Genomic DNA, 20,712 nt, shown 5'->3' with positions numbered 1-20,712 from the left:
GTCCTGTTGTTAGATGTGTATACCTGTTGTATATTCTTGATGAATTGTCCTTTTTATCACTATGAAATGTCCCTCATTTTCTGTAGTAATATTTTTTGTCTTCAAGTCAATTTTGCCTAATATTAGTATAACAGTATATTATATATTGGTATATTGCCTAATGTTAGTATATTACTGATATAGTATTAATGCTTGTACCATCCCTTCACATTCAACCTATTTGTGTCTTTGAATCTAAAGTGTCTCTTGTAGAAAGAATACAGTTGGATCTTTTTTTAATCCAGCCTGACATTCTCTACTTTATATTTTGTAATGTTTAATCTAGTAATTTTTAATTTAGTTATGGATATGGTCGGATTTACATCCATCATTTTGCTTTGTTTTCTATATATCTCATATCCTTTTTCCCATTTCTCCTTTATTGCCTTCTTTTTAGTTACACAGCTATAGATATGTCCTAGTGTTCCATTTTAGTTTGTTAGAATTTTTACTACATAAATTTTTTAGTTGTTTTCTTAGTGGTTGCTCTAAGGATTACAATATATATTGTAACTTATCAAGATGTACTTCAGATTAATACTAATCTTTTACTGAAAAAAAATATAGAAACATTGCTCCATTATAGCTCAATTTCTTCCCTTTCTTTGTGTTATCATTATTATATATAGTAATCTTTATATGTTATAAGCTCAACAATAGAGTTTTATAGTTGTTTTATGTAATTGTGTTTACCTACATATTTATATTTTCTGATTTGTTTCCCTCATATAGATTCGCATTACATTGGTTTCATTTCATTTCGGTCTAAAGAACTTCCTTTAATATTTCTTGTAAGATAGGTCTACTAGCAATGAATTCCTTTAATCTCTGCTTATCTGGAAATGTCTTTATTTTACCTTCTTTTTGAAAGATAAATTTGTAGGATATAGAATTTCTGGTTACACTTTTTTTTCTTTCAGAACTTTGAATATGCCAGCCCACTGTTTTCTAGCCTCCGTTGTTTCTGATAAGAAGTCAGTTTTTAATCATCTTGCTGTCATCCTGTATGATTTTTAAATTTTACTTTCAAGATTTTCTCTTTTATTTTTGGATTTTTACAATTTCACTGTGATTTGGTTAGGTATGGATATCTTTGTGTTGAACTTCATTTGGAGTTTGTTGAGCTTCCTGGATGTACAGATTAATATTTTTTTTTATCAAATTTGGTTAATTTGGGGGCATTCAACATACTTTCCTCTTGTCCTCCTGAGATTTTCATTACATACATGATGATATGCCTGATTGTGTCCCACAGGTTTTTGAGTCTTCATTTTTCTTATTCTTTTTTCTTTCTGTTTTACAAACTGAATAGTTTCTACTAATCTGTCTTCAAGTTCACTGATTGTTTTGCCATCTCAAATCTGCGGCAGATCACATCAAGTGAGTATTTCATCTCAGTTAAGGTCTTTTTCAACTCCAGAATTTTGATTTGGTTTTATTTTTTAAATTTCTATTTTTTTTATATTCTCTATTTGCAGAATCATTGTTATATTTTTCTTTAAACGTGACTTCCTTTCTTTGAACATATTTATAACCGCATCTTTGAAGTTTTGCCTGATAAGTACAACATCTGGGCCCATTTAAACACAGTTTCTATTGATTTCTTTTTTCCCCTGAGTACGGATCACTTTCTTATTCCTTTTTATGTATCACAGATTTTGTTGAAAACTGGCTATTTGATAATATATTGGAGCAACCTTAGATTCTGATTGCCCCCTTGCACTGGGGCTTGTTCTTATGTTTTTGTTCGTATGTTTAGTGACCTGCCAGGGATTCCCCCTCTTGCTTTTATTTTTAAGTTTGTGCAACATAGTTTAATGATTAGTTAATCATTAGCTAGAGGTTGTGCTCAAATATCTTAGGTGAGTAAAGCTTCTACTTTTATTTATTTTTTAAGATTTTATTTATTTGACAGAGAGAGAGACAGCAAGAGAGGGAACACAAGCAGAGGGAGTGGGAGAGGGAGAAGCAGGCTTCCCGTTGAGCAGGAGCCCGATGTGGGGCTCCATCCCAGGACTCTGGGATCATGACCTGAGCCGAAGGCAGATGCTTAACAACTGAGCCACCCAGGCGCCCCAAGCTTCTACTTTTTGATGATGGGTCTGTGTGTCAGCAAGGGAACATATTCATAATTTAGGCATTTTATAAGTCTTTTGAGGCTCTTATTTTGTTTGACCCTCTTGTGGCTCATCTGTATATGCATAAGACCTCTTATTCAGGCAGGAATGTGTGAATAGCTAGGACCTTCTCCGTTCCCTCCATAGCCTTCCAGATTATAATGGACATGTGGGATGTTATCAAGGCCCACATGACTGTCTTATTCTCTGGATCTCATAGTTAATTTTTTGACTCCTCTACTGGGTTATTGCTTTCCCTATCTAGGATCACAACCTCAGGCAGGCTGTGATCATGGCCTTCCCTATTTGTTTGCCATTGAGATAGCTAGTAACCCTGACTACAACCAATGGCAAGAGACTTTTCTGTGTTTCACTCCAAATCAAGTCAGCACCTTCCACCAGCAGTGAAGTTGATTCTCATAGCTTGCTCTGCCCACTACCTCACAGAGCTAGAGGGAGGGATGGTACAATCCCAGGCAAAAATGCCACCAACTCCCACTTACCTTACCTGAAGTTCACCAGCTTATTTTTTAATAAATGCTTCTCAATTTGTCATATGTCTTTGTTCAATTTTCAGAGTCCTGAAATAGTTGTTTTTGACAATTTTGTCAAATTTCATCATTTTGGGGGGAGGAGGGAAGCAGATTTGCTGAGCTCCTTACTCCATTAATACAAAAGCCTTGTCTTTCACTCTTTTTCTCTCTTTTACAGCACCTCTAAATTATGATTTCCAAATATTTTTGGTTGTATAAACTATCCATAAACAATTTTAATTTTTGTATTTATATTTGAATTTTATATATCTATTTATTCATTAACTTATATGTAGTCTATTACCATACCAATATATGGTATATTATAAAACATATATGAAAATAGGAGATTTTAAAGGATAAAATATAAGTGAGTAGAAGCTTCAACATTTTTTCCTGAGCCCAACAATTATCTTTTGCACCCTGTACCTGCTCTTCCACCCAGAAATCTAAACCAGGGACAGGTCATACTTTGCTGATGCCTGCAGTAAGCCAGCACTGTCCAATAAAAATATAATGCAAACCATATGTATAGCTACATTTTCGAGGAGTCACATTTAAAAAAAGGAAAAAGAAATATATAAAATTAATTTTAATATTTTATTTAAACCAATATATAAAAATATTCTTCTCAACATGTAATCAATATTAAAAATTGTTGAGATATTTTACACAAAGTAAAATATACTTTTTATACAAAGCCTTCAAAATCCACTGTATATTTTACATGGCCAGCACATCTCAATGAATAAGCCAAATTTTTGACAGTTAAAGTGAAATGTAGTCCTCCCCAAACAATAAAGTTGTGTTTAATGGGAAAATATTTTATACTCCTTCAGTTTTAAAATTGTTAATTAAAATTAAATAAAATGTAAAATTAATGTTCTTTGTCTAGCCACATTTCGAGTGCCTGACGGTCATATATGGCTGGGGGCTACAATACTGGACAGCACACCTCTAAACTATATGCATTGTGAGGACTGAAGAAGTTATAAATAAGCCTATAATATAGCTGATTGTTCAACAGTATCTATAATATACTGTGTGCATATATTAAAGCATTCAGAAGAATAATAGAAAGTTAAGAGGCACTGAAGTGTGGTCTCATCCTCAAGATCTATTAGTTGGCTTTCTTGGCCAGGATACCATAGTGTTCGTTCGCCAGAATGAAGAACAATATCTGCAGCTTATCCTAAGTATATTTACAACCATAAAGCTACTTCATCTGACTTCATTTGACTAATAATAATATTTCTATTATTAGTAGAAATAAAATAATTCTACTAATCCCACAATTCAAACTGTTCCATTAGCTCATGTTACTGCCTCACCTTTGTGCACGTATATAACTCCTACAACATTATAACCAAATATGAATATGAATATGAACTACTTGATATTTGGCTTTTTTCACATACATTATAAGTATTTTTCCATGTTGCTGTGTACTTTTCACATATTGTGTTATTAATGATTACACATCAGACCAAGAATGTCATAATTTACCGAAACAGTCTCATGTTAAAATTTGATTGTTTCCAATTATTTACTATTATTAGTAATGCTATCAAAAGAACTAATGAATTAACAAATATGAAAAACAGGCTTTGTTATCGGTTTCATAACATAATCTAGATAGCTTTGCAAATTCTACTGTCACAAAAACAAAGGTTAGAAACATTACTGCAGAGAACTGCTGCAGAGACAGTATTGTTATCCATGTTAGAAAACCAACAATGACTGTAAGTGAAATGTCTTTTAAAAAGATCATTATACCACCATTCTCTTCCATGTTAGCATCTTTAAAGACTTCCCTGGTATTAACAACTAAATATTAAATGTACATATAATTACAAAACAAACGTGTTCCTCAAATTGTATGTACACCGATTATATTTGAGTCCTATGAATCCAGAATGAAAGGACTCTTTATCTTCCTTGTAAATCTGAACTGTTATACTTCTTTCCTTAAATCATTTGTTGAAGCTTCAATTAAGGATCATCCAATTCAATTCCATGAAGCTAATATCCACTGAAATTCTATGATTTTAGTATTATCTTGAAGCTGATTACTAACAGTTTTCAGTGAGGTTAACCCTCACTGTCCTATGTTTTGTTTTGTGCATCTTTGAAGACTGAATATAAAAGAACATAATGTTATTTAGGCCCAGAAAGAGAAAGTCTTTTTTTTTTTTAAGATTTTATTTATTTATTTGACAGAGAGAGATACAGCGAGAGAGGGAACACAAGCAGGGGGAGAGAGAGAGGGAGAAGCAGGTTTCCCGCTGAGCAGGGAGCCCGATGCAGGGCTCGATCCCAGGACCCTGAGACCATGATCTGAGCCGAAGGCAGACGCTTAACGACTGAGCCACCCAGGCGCCCCAGAGAAAGTCTTTTTAAGAGGTTTGCAAGTAGCAAATATTTACAGCTCACATGACATTACCTGTATATAATTTAACGTTAGGACCATCCATTTCCCCCAGCAATGGCTTTTATGGAATGTATGCTGAGTTTCACTGTCTTCTCCCCACCTGGCATATTTTTCTAACTAGGTTCAAGACAAAGTTCAGAACTCTCCTCTGGGCATCTCCAACAACAGGGCCATACACATCACTCTGAGGTAATGTGATCTACTTATTATCACATTCAAAACCTTACAGGAGCCAATTATTTTAGAAATGTTACTTGACTCTTTTAGCACCCACACTTGAATAAAGTCTAGGAACAGTGGTCAGAAAGTGAATGGCCTACTGTCCTGTCCCTTTTAATATCTAAGTAATAGTCTCTTATATTACTGTGAATAATAGGCTGACTATACTTCTGGATGATAAATGGTAAAATGTTCTTAGATAACAGGAAAACTAGCATTAAAAATAATTATTATTATAAGAGAAATGCAGCTTTTAAAAATATTCCAGGGTTAAAGTAGCACTGCAAGAATCGAGGGACTTCCTCCTTAACCCCACTCCAAATACATACCAATGATAAAATTTAGAGAGAAAATTACAAACACATAACCATGAAAAATACTAGTTAAGTATCTCTGTAGACAAAAACAAATGGAAACTTGTAGCCGCAATGAGAGCTTAAGGTATAGGCCTACTGGACTCCACACCTAGAAGTAGGCAGTAATCGAGAAGTAGGCCTCTCACGAATAATGAGGACTAAAATACTCTACAAAAGGCCTGGGATCAGAGCCAGGCTCAGTGCTTGAAACCAACAGTTACAGTGGGACTCTACCACCTGTAGGGGAAAAAAAAGTAAAAAGCGAAAAGGCCACTCACTACCTGAGGCTACAGCTTATAAAATACTATGTATCTGAGATGGTAAGAGGCCATGGTTTCAGCGCCACAGCTGAGACCAGGCCAAGCGATCTGCAGGGTTGGTAGCTGGATCTGCAGTGGCCCCAATATAACCTCAGGAGGGAGCCCTAAGCTGCCTATAGGAGTAAAAGCCACTGTGAAGCCCCTAGGGAGGGCTGCAGGAAAAGGAGAGAGAAACTCCCACTCAAGATAAACTTGTAAACTAAAATTTTACTGAAAGAAATATAACATCTTAATTATAAAAAAGAAATTATTTCCTTCAAGTTGAATCACCTATGTGCAGTTCTTTATAGTAATCTCAAAGTCTAAGATATTTTTATATTATAATGATAGGAGGTTTTTAGTAGACACACAACCTGTACAATGGCACATATGCATTCCTCTTTAAGAGTCTATAACAACTTCTGGGTACAATTTTAACTAAATTAATCTTGTGGCTCACATTATCAAAGCTGACATACCCCAAATCATCTTATGTTTTCAACTTCTAGAAATTTGCTGTTGCTGACTTTTTACCCCAGGGAATCATTTATAGTAATCTCAAATCACGCTTAGTGTAGTTCTAAGACAACTGTAACTATGATGGCTTGGGTCTTCTCTAGGATGGATTTAGTACATATCTAAAGACCATGAAAACAAGAAGGTTCCTCAAGTTGCCAGTATATTTTCTTTTTAATAGCTTTATTGAGGTATAACTGATTCATAAAGAATTGTGGGTTAACCTTTTTTTGAGTAACCTTACTACTGTAGAGAGAATCAACACGTAACTACTTCCCTTGTGCATTTTATTTTAAGGCATTTCACAGCAATAATTTAGATGGAATATATACCATATTCAGTGGTACTCCAAAAGAAGATTGCAAATGAAGCTGAAAGTAGGTAAGAATTACAGTTTTGGCTTCACATAAGAATAACATTTCCACTGAATACTATTATCCAAAAACTTAACAGGCTGTTTCATAACCCCATTGTTAGACATAAATAAAACAGGGTGGATGACCATCTGCTAGAAGACCTATAGAAGAGATTCCTATATGAGGAAATATTGGGGAGATCTCTTCCAACTTCAGGATTCTATTACTGGTTTTTAAATTTTTGTTTTTTTCACTCAACAGAATTTTTAACATTTCTGACCTCAGTGTAATTTCTTTCTTGTACCAGGATTTCTTTTTATAGATTTATTTATTTATTTGAGAGAGTGAGAGAGAGAACGTGGGCGTGCAGGGGGAGGGGCAGAAGGAGAGAGAGAATCTCAAGCAGACTCCCCGCTGAGCAGGGAGCCTGACTAGGGGCTCCATCTCACAATCCTGATATCATGACCTGAGCTGAGATCAAGAGTCACCCAGGAGCTCCTGTGCCAGGATTACTTAAAACAACAATAGCTAGATATAAAAATCATCAACATTAAGATCTACGTCTTTTCCTCAGGTGTGTATGAAATTACAAAAGGTGAACTCAAAAAGATAGACAATTATTCAGTCTAAAGGAAGGCAATACTTATTAGGAGCTATGTAGAGGTGGCAGAGGCATCTAGTAAAAAAGGATGACTTGGCATCCCTGATTGATAAAGAGCCAAAATACTGGCGTATAAATAGAACTGCATCTAGAAATCTTTAAAACCATTTAATTAAAGCTATAATAATCAAAATAGATGACAGTAGAGAATACAGTAACTATTTCATAGCTAGCAATATATATGATGGATGAGTTTCAGAATAAATAGAATGGGCAACCTCAAAGTTAAAATTATAAACTAGGAACACTGGTGAATTCTTGGTTAAAGCAACATTGAAAACTTAACATATTAATAACACTTTAAGAATTATCAAATGTAACAGGCAAGTCAGCAAAAGTAAATAACCCCTTTGAATCAAGCTGATTACTTGAAAACACCCTTATTAGGAGACAGCTCTCTATGCATTGACACTGACAATCCACTGTCCCTAGAAGAGTAGCATGGACTATACTAATAGCCTTTATAGGCCAAAGAAAAGAATGGAAAAATGTACAGATAATTAACCAGGAAGATGATACCTAGCAAAACTGGAACAATCTAAAAACAAAACAAAGCAACAAAAACTATGCTTAAAATACAAAAAAAAAAACCCCAAAACCCATAAAACAACAAAAACTACAAACTATGTCCCTGACAAAATAGAAATAGTAGTAAGTGATTTTATCCAAAAATATTTAGATGTATCTATACAACACAGAAGTATTAATTCTCTAAGCCTGTGCTTTTCTAAGAGGTAGCCGTTAACCATATTTAAGCACTTGAAATGTGCTAGTACAATTCAGAAACCAAATTTTTAATTTTATTTGATTAATTTACATTTAAATTTAAAACATGATACTTGATTCAGTTACTAGGAAGCTTTTAAGTGTGCCTGGAAGATTTGGGGTACATGAATCCACTAGTTAGCAGTATATTTTATGAAATCTCAATGCAGATCAAGTATTTTCTATCAAAACTTAGTATCTGAATTGAAGTGTACTGGAAGTATAAATGTAAAATACATACCAGATTTTGAAGTCAGTAAAAAAGCTAGAATGTGAGCTATTTCATTAATAAAATGTGATTACATGTTGAAATATTTTTGATACACTGCATTAAATATATTATTAAAATTAATCTGCTTTTTTACTTTTTAAATGTAGTTTTTAGAAACTTTAAAATTACATATGTGGTTTGTATTATATTATCTATTACACAGTGCTGCTCTAAGGGATCAATGGCTTGAAAAAGTGTCAAATGCTCCAAATTTGAAATATATGTCAGTCGGATTTCTAAGTAAAATATTACCTTATTACCTATCTCCTAATGTCACAAATATTACTTTAGGTTACTCATAATTTGTATATTTATATATTCCAAAGTCATTTGTATCCACTTCACACAGAGGATTGGTACAAATCATTAAAGTATTCCTCTAAGTTATTGCAAACTATGGTAATATTTAATGGTTATTCCAGCATCCAGAATGAGTAATCAAGTATCTGAAGGACACTGAATCATCAGACTTATTGATTCCTTTTATATTCAGATTCTCTCACTGATACAGTAAATAATGCTTCTGCATCTATGAGAGCTACATAAGGATCTTTAGTATAGCCAAGATTTTAATAAAACTACCTTTATATTTATATGTGTGTATTACTATATATTATATTATATATTAATATTATTATATAATATATAATTTCTTATAAAAGCATATCATACATATATGCTTATAAATTTTCTCCTGGAAGAAAGACATCAGAACCATATGCCTTTACAGTGCTTTTCCAACCTTTTTCATACCATGGCATTTCACAGAAAATTATATTTGTATAGACACATTGGAGTAAACTGTTAAGTTTGCTCAAGAGAGGACATCACCATTTAAGCACAGTTGCTTGTAGCACATTAATTGGGAAGCTTGGTTTTAAAGGTCCCCATAAAACATTGCAAAAATCTCTGACCCATATTTTATTTTCACCTGATTCATATTTTATTTTTACTTATGCCTACAGTTGTGAAAATACAACCCTTCAACATTTTTAATGACAATACCCAAAGAAGGCCACAAGATGGAGATATTACTCCATTACCATTTTTATTTGTAGTTTTTGCATTTTTCTACATTTCCTTCTCCCTATGTACTTTCTACTTTCTCACGTCAGTGGTATTCTCAGGTATTGTCCCTGTCGCTAACATTTATTCTGGTTCCTCTCCCACTCTGCTTTAACTAGCTTTATTAAAGAAGTATTATATAATGAATACTTGTTTTTAATATTAAAAGAAGGCAAATTATTTTATTCTAACTCAGTATTTTTCTACCTCTCTAAAATTAAGATAATCTTCATATATTGTTCTCCTCTAGGTAAAAAATCTTTAAAAAATTTGCTACCCACAAAGTAATAAGCATTCCAAAAGTCGCTTACTAGAATACATTACTTTGTAAGGCTATAGATTTACTTCATGTTGATATTGCTCCAAACTTCTCTGCAAATCTTCTTTGAGAACAGTCCTTAGTTTATGAACCTTATATGAAATTTATATCCAGATCTCTTTATCAGTCCAAACTATATTTACCCAAGCTTGTTAACCCAATTTAGTCGCCAAATTTAGCTCCAAATCACTATTAGCTATAGCTGAAAATCAAATCCATCTTAAAAATGTACTATTAATGAGAATAATCTGCCAAATATGCTGTAGGCTTTGAAGGTGATTCAAAATAAGAAGTTTCGACAATAGTTTCAGAGATGGCAATACTGTTGAAAACCTCTAACACTTTCCACAATAAATAATTTCAAGATCAAGCTAATTTAGTCTAAGTTGAACCTCATATACTACTTCCAAAGACGTGATACAAAAAGTCACACATTAATTCCGTGTAACTACTACAGAATTGTATAGCATGGTAATCATTTGAACTTTATCAAATGTCTAAACCAAAATTCTTTAAACATAAGAAGTCTATTTCCTACCATAGATAAAAGATCCATGAAAAATACCACAAGATAGGATATAATCAACTACAAGTAAAATCACAATTTCCAACCATCCTACATTATACATACATGTTAGCTTCCTTAAATCAAATTTAGAAACCAATTATTAACAAAGAACACCACTTAAAGTCAGAAAAGAACCTAAATACTAATCTTTTATCTGTTAACTAAAAGTGTGGTCATTGAAAATAACTAATAAGATATGCAATTTTTTAAAAAGATTTTATTTATTTATTTGACAGAGAGACAGACAGCGAGAGAGGGAACACAAGCAGGGGGAGTGGGAGAGGGAGAAGGGAACCTGATGCAAGGCTCAATCCCAGGACCCTGAGATCATGACCCAAGCCAAAGGCAGTCGCTTAACTGACTGAGCCACCCAGGCGCCCCGCAATTTTTTTTTAATTTCAAAAAGTCAGAGGCTTCTTAGTAATGTATAACTTCAACTGGTCATGGGATAGCTTCCTTAACTTGACCTATTTTGATGTGGTATGAATAAAGTCCTCAAAAATTGACTAGAAATAAGAAGTCTCAGCCTTCCTTAGTAGGCATGTATATGGACCCTATGATTTCTATATGATCTGTTCAGACCTTCTCAGTAAATGACAATGATCTTTCTGGTCTTAAATGGTTTTGACTACTGCTCATTAGAGTCTCATGTAACTTCTTAAAATTCTTGTGCCTTCCATAACCAGGAGTTGCATGTATTCCAGAATTTGTTTAACTAAGGAAATTATTCCTTCTTAGAATTCTAGTGTTTGCTCTCGTGGCATTTTAATATTGCTTCTTTTCCATTTTCCACTGTTTATACTATGACATTCCCTTTATTTAATACTTGATTTTAGACTCTTATCTTCAACAATTACTCTTCACCTTTAACAATTCAAATTCTATTAACTGACTGTAGCTGCACAGAGCTTTATGCTTACTGCCTCGCTGGCACTAAAATGGGTGTCTTTCTAATAAAGAAACATTGTTTTAAACACACATTCTCTCTAACCAGAAATGTAGAATGTGGCATATCCTTGCTTTTGCAACATGCTCAATTACATATGAGATTTCAGTTGGTGGATGACATTAATCAGAAACACTTACTAGGGGCGCCTGGATGGCTCAGTTGGTTAAGCGACTGCCTTCGGCTCAGGTCATGATCCTGGAGTCCCGGGATTGAGTCCCACATCGGGCTCCCTGCTTGGCAGGGAATCTGCTTCTCCCTCTGACCCTCTTCCCTCTCGTGCTCTCTATCTCTCATTCTCTCTCTCTCAAATAAATAAATAAAATCTTAAAAAAAAAAGAAACACTTACTAAATAAGTGAATGAATCCTAACCTTACTTGGGAATAAGACCCAGATTCCAGATTAAATTTCTAATTAAGTCCTAATGACACTCTTAAAAAAAAATGTTAAGAAAATATAAGTAAAAAGCCAAAATATTTAGCTTTTAAAATAGAATACTGTGATATTACTTAAAACACAGTAATCATTTCAACTGGGCTTGAGAAAAGAATGGAAGACTTCAGGGAGACCCTTACCATGAAGATAAAGGAGTTAAAAAACAGTCAGAAATGAAAAATGCAATAACTGGGATTGGAAACAGGCTTGATACAATGAACACAAGGCTGGAAGAATTAGAAGAACAAATAAGTGATACAGATGACAGAAAAATGGAAAATAATGAAGCTGACCAAAAAAGAGAAAGAAGAATTATGGAACACAAGATTAGACTTAGGGAATTCAGTGACTCCATCAAACATAATAATATTCTTATCATTGGAGTCCCAGAAGAAGAGAGACAAAAGGAGGCAGAAAATTTATTTGAGGAAATAATAGCTGAAAAATTCCCTAGTGTGGAGAAGGAAACAGATATCCAGATTCAGGAGGCACAGAGAACGCCCATCAAAATCAACAAAAGTGGGCCAACACCAAGACATCTTGTAATTACATTTGCAAAATATAGTGATAAAGAAAAAAATCTTAAAAGGAGTAAAACAAAAGAAGTCCTTAACTTACAAGGGAAGACCCATAAGGCTAGCTGCAGATTTCGCAACAGAAACTTGGCAAGCCAGAAGGGAGCAGCATGATATACTCAAAGTGCTGAACAGGAAAAATCTGGAGCCAAGAATACTCTATCCAGCAAGGCTATCATTCAGAATAGAAGGAAAGATAAATATTTTCCCAGACAAACAAAAACTAAAGGAGTTTGTGACCCCTAAACCAGCCCTGCAAGGAATATTAAAGGGGACTCTTGGAGTGCAAAGGAAAGACCCAAAGTGACCAAGAAAGGAACAGAGAAAATCTCCAGAAACAATGACAAAACAAGTAATAAAATGGCACTAAATACATATCTATCAATAATTACTCTGAATGTAAATGGACCAAACGCTTCAAACAAAAGACACAGGGTGTCAAAATGGATAAAAAAAACAAGACCCATCTATATGCTGCCTATGAGAGACTCATTTTAGACCTAAAGACACCTGCAGACTGAAATTGAGGGGATGGAGAAACATTTATCATGCAAATAGGTGTCAAAAGAAAGCCAGAATAGCGATACTTGTGTCAGACAAACTAGACTTCAAAACAAAGATTTTAACAAGTGATGAAGAAGGGCACTGTATCATAATAAAGTGGGCAAACCAACAAGAAGGTCTAATAATTGTAAATATTTATGCACCCAACCTGGGAGCACCCAAATATATAAAATAATAAAAAACAAAAAGGAACTAAGAAACAATAATACAATTATAGTAGGGGACTTTAACACACCACTTACATCATCTGAACAGAAAATGAACAAGGAAACAATGGCTTTGAATGACAGACTGGGGGACGCCTGGGTGGCTCAGTCAGTTAAGAATCTGCCTTCAGCTCAGGTCCTGATCCCAGGGTCCTGGGATCAAGCCCGCATCAGGCTCCTTGCTCGGCAGGGAGACTGCTTCTCCCTCTGCCTGCCGTTCCCCCTGCTTGTGCTTGTGCTCGTGCGTGCTCTCTCTTTCTGACAAATAAATAAATAAAGTCTTTAAAAAAAATTAATGACACACTGGACCAGATGGACTTAACAGATATATTCAGAACATTCCATCCTAAAACAGCAGAACACACATTCTTTTCAAGTGCACATGGGGCATTCTCCAGAACAGATCACATTCTAGGTCACAAATCAGGCCTCAAGAAGTACAAAAAGGATTGAGAGCATACCATGCACATTTTCTGACCACAACACTATGAAAAATGAAGTCAATCATAAGAAAAAATTTGGAAAGACCACAAATATATAGAGGTTATACAACATCCTTCTACTCAATAATGAATGGGTCAACCAGGAAATCAAAGAAGAAATAAAAAAAAAATACATGGAGACAAGTGAAAATGAAAACACAGTGGTCCAAAACCTTTGAGATGCAGCAAAAGCAGTCCTAACAGGCAAGTACATAGCAATACAGGCCTACCTCATAAAATAAGAAAAATCTCAAATAAGCAACCTAACTTTCCACCCACACAAGCTAGAGAAAGAACAAAGGAAGGCTAAAGTCAGCAGGTGGAAGGAAATAATAAAGATTAGCACAGAAATAAATGACATAGAAACTAAAAACAAAACAAAACAAAAACAAAAAAGAAACCCAATAGAACAGATCAATGAAAACAGGAGCTGGTTCTTTGAAAAAATTAATTGATAACATCCTGGCCAAACTTATCAAAAAGAAACTGTGGAAAGAGCCAAGATGTCCATCGACAGATGAATGGATAAAGAAGATGTAGTATGTATGTGAATGTATACACACACACACACACACACACACACACACACACTGGAATATTATGCAGTCATCAAAAAGAACAAAATCTTGCCATTTGCAATGACGTGGATGGAACTGGAAGGTATTATACTGAGCGAAATAAGTCAATCAGAGAAAGACATGTATCATATGACCTCACTGATATGAGGAATTCTTAATCTCAGGAAACAAACTGAGGGTTGCTGGAGTGGTGGGGGGGTGGGAGGGATGGGGTGGCTGTGTGATAGACATTGGGAAGGGTATGTGCTATGGTGAGTGCTCTGAATTGTGCAAGACTGTTGAATCACAGATCTGTACCTCTGAAACAAATAATACATTATATGTTAAAAAAAAGAAGAAGAAGATAGGAGGGGAAGAATGAAGGGGGTAAATCGGAGGGGGAGACGTACCATGAGAGACGATGGACTCTGAAAAACAAACTGAGGGTTCTAGAGGGGAGGGGGGTGGGAGGATGGGTTATCCTGGTGATGGGTATTAAAGAGGGCACGTTCTGCATGGAGCACTGGGTGTTATACACAAACAATGAATCATGGAACACTACATCAAAAACTAATGATGTAATGTATGGTGATTAACATAATAAAAAAAAAGAAAGAAAATGACCCAAATAAATAAAATCACAAATGAGGAGAAATAGCAACCAACACCACAGAAACACAATTATAAGAGAATATTATGAAAATCTATATGCCACCAAATTGGACAACCTGGAAGAAATGGGTAAATTCCTAGAAACATATAAACACCCAAAACTGAAACAGAAAACTTGAACAGATCAATAACCAGCAAAGAAACTGAGTCAGTAATCAAAAATCACTCAACAAACAAAAATCCAGGGCCAGATGGCTTTACAGGCAAATTTTACCAAACATTTAAAGAAGAGTTAATACCTATTCTCAAACTATTCCAAAACATAGAAAAGGAAGGAAAACTTCCAAATTCATTCTATGAGGCCAGCATTACCCTGATACCAAAACCAGGTAAAGACTCCTTCAAAAAAGAGAAACTATAGGCCAATATACCTAATGAATCTGAATGCCAAAATTCTCAAAAAAATACTAGCAAACTGAATCCAACAGTACATTAAAAGAACCATTCACCACGATTGAGTGGGATTTATTCCTGGGTTGCAAGGGTGGTTTAATATTCTCAAATCAATCAACATGATACATCACATTCATAAAAGAAAGGACAAGAACCGTATGATCCTTTCAGTAGATGCAGAAAAGGCACCTGACAAGGTAAAACATCCATTCATGATAAAAACCCTCAACAAAGTAAGGTAAGAGGGAACATACCTCAACATAATAAAGGCCATATACAAAATTCCCACAGCTAATATCATCTTCAATAGGGAGAGTTTTTCCTCTATGGTCAGGAACAAGGATGTCCACTCTCACCACTATTATTTAACATAGTATTGGAAGTTCTAGCTATAGCAAACAGACAGGAAAAGAAATAAAAGGCATCCAAATGGGCAAGAAAGAAGTAGAATTTTCACTATTTGCAGATGACATGACTCTACACAGAAAACCCAAAAGACTCCCATCAAAAAATTGCTAGAACTGATACATGAATTCAATAAGGATATAAAATCAACATACAGAAATCGGTTGCATGTCTATACATCAATAATGAAGCAGTAGAAAGAAAAACCAAGGAATCAATCCCATTTACAACTGCACCCAAAACCATAAGATATCTCGGACTAAACCCAACCAAAGAGGTGAAAGACCTATACTCTGAAAATTGTAAAATGCTGATGAAAGAAACTGAAAATGACACAAAGAAATGGAAAGACATCCCACGCTCATGGATTGGAAAAACAAATATTGTTAAAATGTCTATACCACCCAAAGCAATCTATATATTTAATGTAATTCCTATCAAAATAACAACAGCATTTTTCACAAAGCTAAAACAAACAATCCTAAAATTTGTATGGAACCACAAAAAACCCTGAATAGCCCAAGCAAACTTGAAAAAGAAAAGCAAGGCTAGAGGCATCACAATTCCGTACTTCAAGTTATATTACAAAGCTGCAGTAATCAAGACAGTATGGTACTGGCACAAAAACAGACACATAGATCAATGGAACAGAATAGAAAACCCAGAAATGAACCCACAACGATATGGGCAAATCTTCAACAAGGAAAGAATATCCACTATTTTCTTGACTTGAAAGAGATCATCTTTTTCTTGGTTTGCCTCCTGCTTCACTAGCTGTTCCTTCTCCATTTCCTTTGCTGGTTCTCCCACATCTCCCTGACTCTTAAAGTTTGGAATGCCCATGGCTTACCTCCCAGACCTCTGTTTTTCTCTCTTACTTTCACTCTCCCTGGTGAACTTACCCAGTTTTGTGGCTTCAAATTGCCTTCTAAGTGCCAACGACTCCCAAATTTATATCTACAGCTCAAACCTTTCCCCTTATAACTCCAGACTTACATAACCAACTCTCTATATGCCAGGTGCACTTGATGTTTAACATTAAATTTAGCATGACCAAAACCAAATTTCTGATTTTCCCCCAACCAGACCGGCTTGTATACTAGGCTTCTCCATCTCAGTAGTAGCAACTGCAATTAGACAAGTATTTAATTGCTGAGGCCAAAAGCTTTAGAATTATCCTTAACTTTTTCCCCTTCATATCGCACATTTAAAAAAGTCAGTAAAATTCTGTCAGCTCTTTGTTCCAATTAAATCTAGAATTTGACCAGATCCACTCTACATTCTACAACACAATTATCCCACTAAGTAACTAATGACATACATACAGACCATCCTCAACACAATAATCATTCTGCAGTGTAAGTCAAATCACGTACCTCTTTAGTTCAACTCCCCAACATGGTCCCCAACTTACTTATTTGTAATAACCAAAGTCCATGACTCTGATCTCATCTCATGTTACTGTCCCCCTGGTTCACCCTGCTTTAGCCGTGCTAGCTGCCTCACTATTCCTCCAACACGACGCAAGCTCTTGCCTCAAGGCCTGAGCATTTGCTGTTTGCCTTTCTTGAATGCTCTTCCCCAACTTGTCAACATGACTCATGCCCTTACTTCCTTCCAAGGCCTTTTCTGACCACCTGACATTGATATTTACTTGGTTGGTTGTTTCCAACTAATTCCCCCTACTAAAATGTGAGTTTCATGAGGCTAGGGGGTTTTGTTTTATATAACAGCCAATTCCCAGGGCTTAAAATTTAGCAGGCACCAAATAAATTTCTGTTGAATTCACAACAGAACTGACGAGTGCAGAGAGCCAGGTTACAACCCTAAGGAGCCTATCTGCTTTGTCCTAGTCCCCGAAAGACCGATTGGCTCGGGCCTGAAAATTACACATTAAGAACCAAAAAGAGGCTGCACTTGTCTCTACCAAATTTCTGGTCCCCTGAAAGTCTTTCAAGAAAGTTAAGATTCAATGTAATGTAAAGAAATTGTTCCAATCAGTGTCTCTGCTTGGGTAGGATAAAATTTTTTTTCTGGCATTCCTTCCACTTTCAACACTGCTAAGTAGAGAAACACAGATGAAAAACAATTTTCAGGATCCTTCTTTTCAAATTCTATCTCGACATAGAATCTTCTCGATTATCTATGCGTCTTTATTTTCCCATCCTTGCCCATACAGTTAAGCACTCTGGTATTCATACTGCCTAATTAACTCTGAAATTAAACTGCATGAAATTATAAAAGAAAATTTTACGAGGGTTCACATGCAAGCTAGATTATATAAACTACATTTTAAACTACTGCTACTAAATTTCTGTATTCTTTTAAAAGGCCTTAATTTTCCATGAGTAACTGGAGAGCATCTTAAGGATCTCTGGTCAGGTTATGTATCGAGAGTCTCTCTAGGGACCCCTGGGGGGCTCAGCAGGTTAAGCGTCTGCCTGGCCTCCGCTCAGGTCATGATCCCAGGAGTCCGGCTCAGCCGGGAGTCTGCTTCTCCCTCTCCCTCTGCCCCTCCCTGTTTCCTCTGTCTCTCTTAATAAATAAATAAATAAATAAATAAATAAATAAATAAAAGCTTAAAAAAAAGACTCTAGCTACAGAGTTTAATCATGATAAATTCTAAAAAGTATTCTTGATATTAAAGGTATGCTTAAAAGTCTTCAAAGTTATATTTTCACTAATGATTTTTACACATATTGTAGCATCATTAACTCTGAAAATGAGGTATACTCTGTCTCCATGAGAAGGAAGTGGCACCAGGTGAAGATAATGAATATAGACATATCATAATTGTCTGCATGTAAGAATCTTAAGTGTGAAATGCTTACACTTTATAACTCTTACAAAAATGAAATTGTTAAAATCATGGTGCCAGGGCAAAAGCAATTTTATATTCCATCAGTTTTCACTGAATGTAAAATTCCATTTAGTGTTAAACTCAACAGTTCATACAAATTTATGATAACCTCTATAGGCGGAAAATGTACATTTCATACCTAGTCATGAATGACATATCATATTCATATCTTGTCTAGGATGACAATTGTTGGTAAACCTTAATTTTTTTTTTACCCACATAACTATTCTAAGCATTTTTTGAAGGGCTCAATCTGATCGTGCGAAATTCTAAGTCTTTGACTCCATTATCCTTAAATCAGTGAAATGCCATCTCCTTGGCAGTAGGTTTCAGATAGAGATTGGATAAAGAGCAACAAACGGACTTTACAGGTTGGCCTCAAGCTAAAAAAAAGGAAAGGAAAAGAAATGGAAGGAAAACAAAAAGAAAGAAAACGATTTCGCGTTACTGGCTGGGCTTCTCTTTCTGTAGCACCCCAAGTGCCTCCGATGCCCAGAACACTTCATAGCGCCTTCTCTTCTAATTCCAGGACCAACTCGGTGGAGGCTTCAAGATCCTCCAGATTTCAAAACTGTGATACGAACCCCTATCCAACAGGCTAAAAAGTCCAAAGTACGGTGCAAGAAAAACTTGGGCAACACAGACGCCGACGAAAACGCATTCCTATCTTCTGGGAAAGGAAGAGGCAAGAAAGCAACTAAAATAGTAAATGTAACCGGGTAGGTGAAAATTTAGGGGAGCCATGACTATTCTTTCCACATTCAGAGGGCAGGACAGGAAAGGTGTAAAAGGTCTACCCATACTACTCTTCCTTCTTCCTCCAACACAGCTGGGTGGAAGGATCTCCCCGAGAATGGCAGAGGTAAGAGAAGGTATCGCCACCCCAGGCTGGTGGCACCGTCCCAACCTGTCACTGAGACCGGAACTTAAGAGGAGCACGGCGGTGAGGAGCGGGGGTAGGGGGACAAATTCTGCGGCTGGGGTTACGAAGAGCCCCCGGTGGGCCCGGGTGAGGAGGGCAGCCAGAGCCCAGGATGCCCCAGTGCTGGCCGCGGTGCCCGGCTCCCTCGGAGGAAACAGGGTCAAAGCCCGCCCCACCGCCTCCTTCCTGCCCCGACCTGCACGTTTCTGCCCCGGAGCAGCCGAAGTAGGCTCAGCCCTCGCGCGGGCCGGCGGCCCCGCTTACCTGCTGCACGCCGAGGAACTGGTAGAAGTTGAGCTGCACCTCCTCCACCAAGTCAAATAACTCCAGGTCTCCGCTCTCCCAGCCGTGTGCCGGCCCTACGGCTGCCAGTAGCAGCAGCAACAGCAGTGGCCGCGGCGGCGGCGGCGGGAACGGCACCAGCCGTCGCCAGCGGCGCCGAGGCAGACGGGCCAGCAGGGAGCAGGTAGCCGTCATCGCGCTGGGCTCGGAAAGGTCACTCGCCACGCTGTGCCGTCGGCCGAGACCGGGGACGTGGCGGGCAGCGCGGGCTGTGGGGACAGTGCCTGTCAGTCAGAAGCACGGGCAGCCGCACCGGAGGCGCCCGCTCGGCGGCCCGCCCCAGCGGCAGGGCAAAGGCGGCCTGGAGCGGGCGAACGCAGCGGCGGGTGGGCGGGCGGGGCCGCAGCAGGCTCTACCTTCCGCAGACCCTCAACCCCAGGCCTACAAACAGCTGTGAAGCCAGCGCGGGGCGCTGAGGTTGCAGAGGGGGAGAGGCTTCCCCTCGTCTCAGCCTATCCCAGGCCTCGCTTCCGGTGACATCACGTCTCCTAGCAACCGCGGGAGGGTGGGCGGGGCCGGAAGTAGGGGAGCTGGGCGCCCCAGATCCGGGCCTCGGAGAAATGCGTTTTTTGTCGCTCGCGCCCACTGAGAAGCTGTAGGTTTATTCACGCAGATTAAGGCACATGGAATCACGCGTGTACCTGGAGCATCCCAAGTATAAATTTCCCTGGAAACGTCTACCTTCTTACTCTCCTAGCCCCATACTGAAAACATAGAGCTTATCTTGAAACTGATTTGACTATGGCTTCTGTTACATACATTTCATTATACTGTCGGTCATCAAGATATAGGAAGAATTGTATAAGTACCGCGCGCTAACCGGTTGCGCCACTGGAG

At 37.1% G+C, this 20,712-nt stretch overlaps 1 protein-coding gene across 2 annotated transcripts in view; it reads right to left on the bottom strand.

Annotated features, from left to right (window-relative positions):
- DNAJC1 (DnaJ heat shock protein family (Hsp40) member C1) overlaps positions 1-20,284 on the bottom strand; it is a 228,247-nt gene extending 207,963 nt beyond the window's left edge. Inside the window, exon 1 of one of the 2 annotated variants that reach the window (XM_027594515.2) lies at positions 19,798-20,284. In XM_027594515.2, coding sequence (XP_027450316.2) covers positions 19,798-20,010 — 213 coding nt within the window. In that variant the 5' untranslated portion in view covers positions 20,011-20,284. The remainder of the gene's footprint in view (positions 1-19,797) is intronic. The other variant, XM_027594516.2, reaches the window with a different exon arrangement.
- Positions 20,285-20,712: the final 428 nt, after the last annotated feature.

This window comes from Zalophus californianus, chromosome 9 (assembly GCF_009762305.2).
Source record: "Zalophus californianus isolate mZalCal1 chromosome 9, mZalCal1.pri.v2, whole genome shotgun sequence".
Lineage (NCBI taxonomy): Eukaryota > Metazoa > Chordata > Mammalia > Carnivora > Otariidae > Zalophus > Zalophus californianus.
This window is presented reverse-complemented; position numbering and strand designations above follow the sequence as displayed.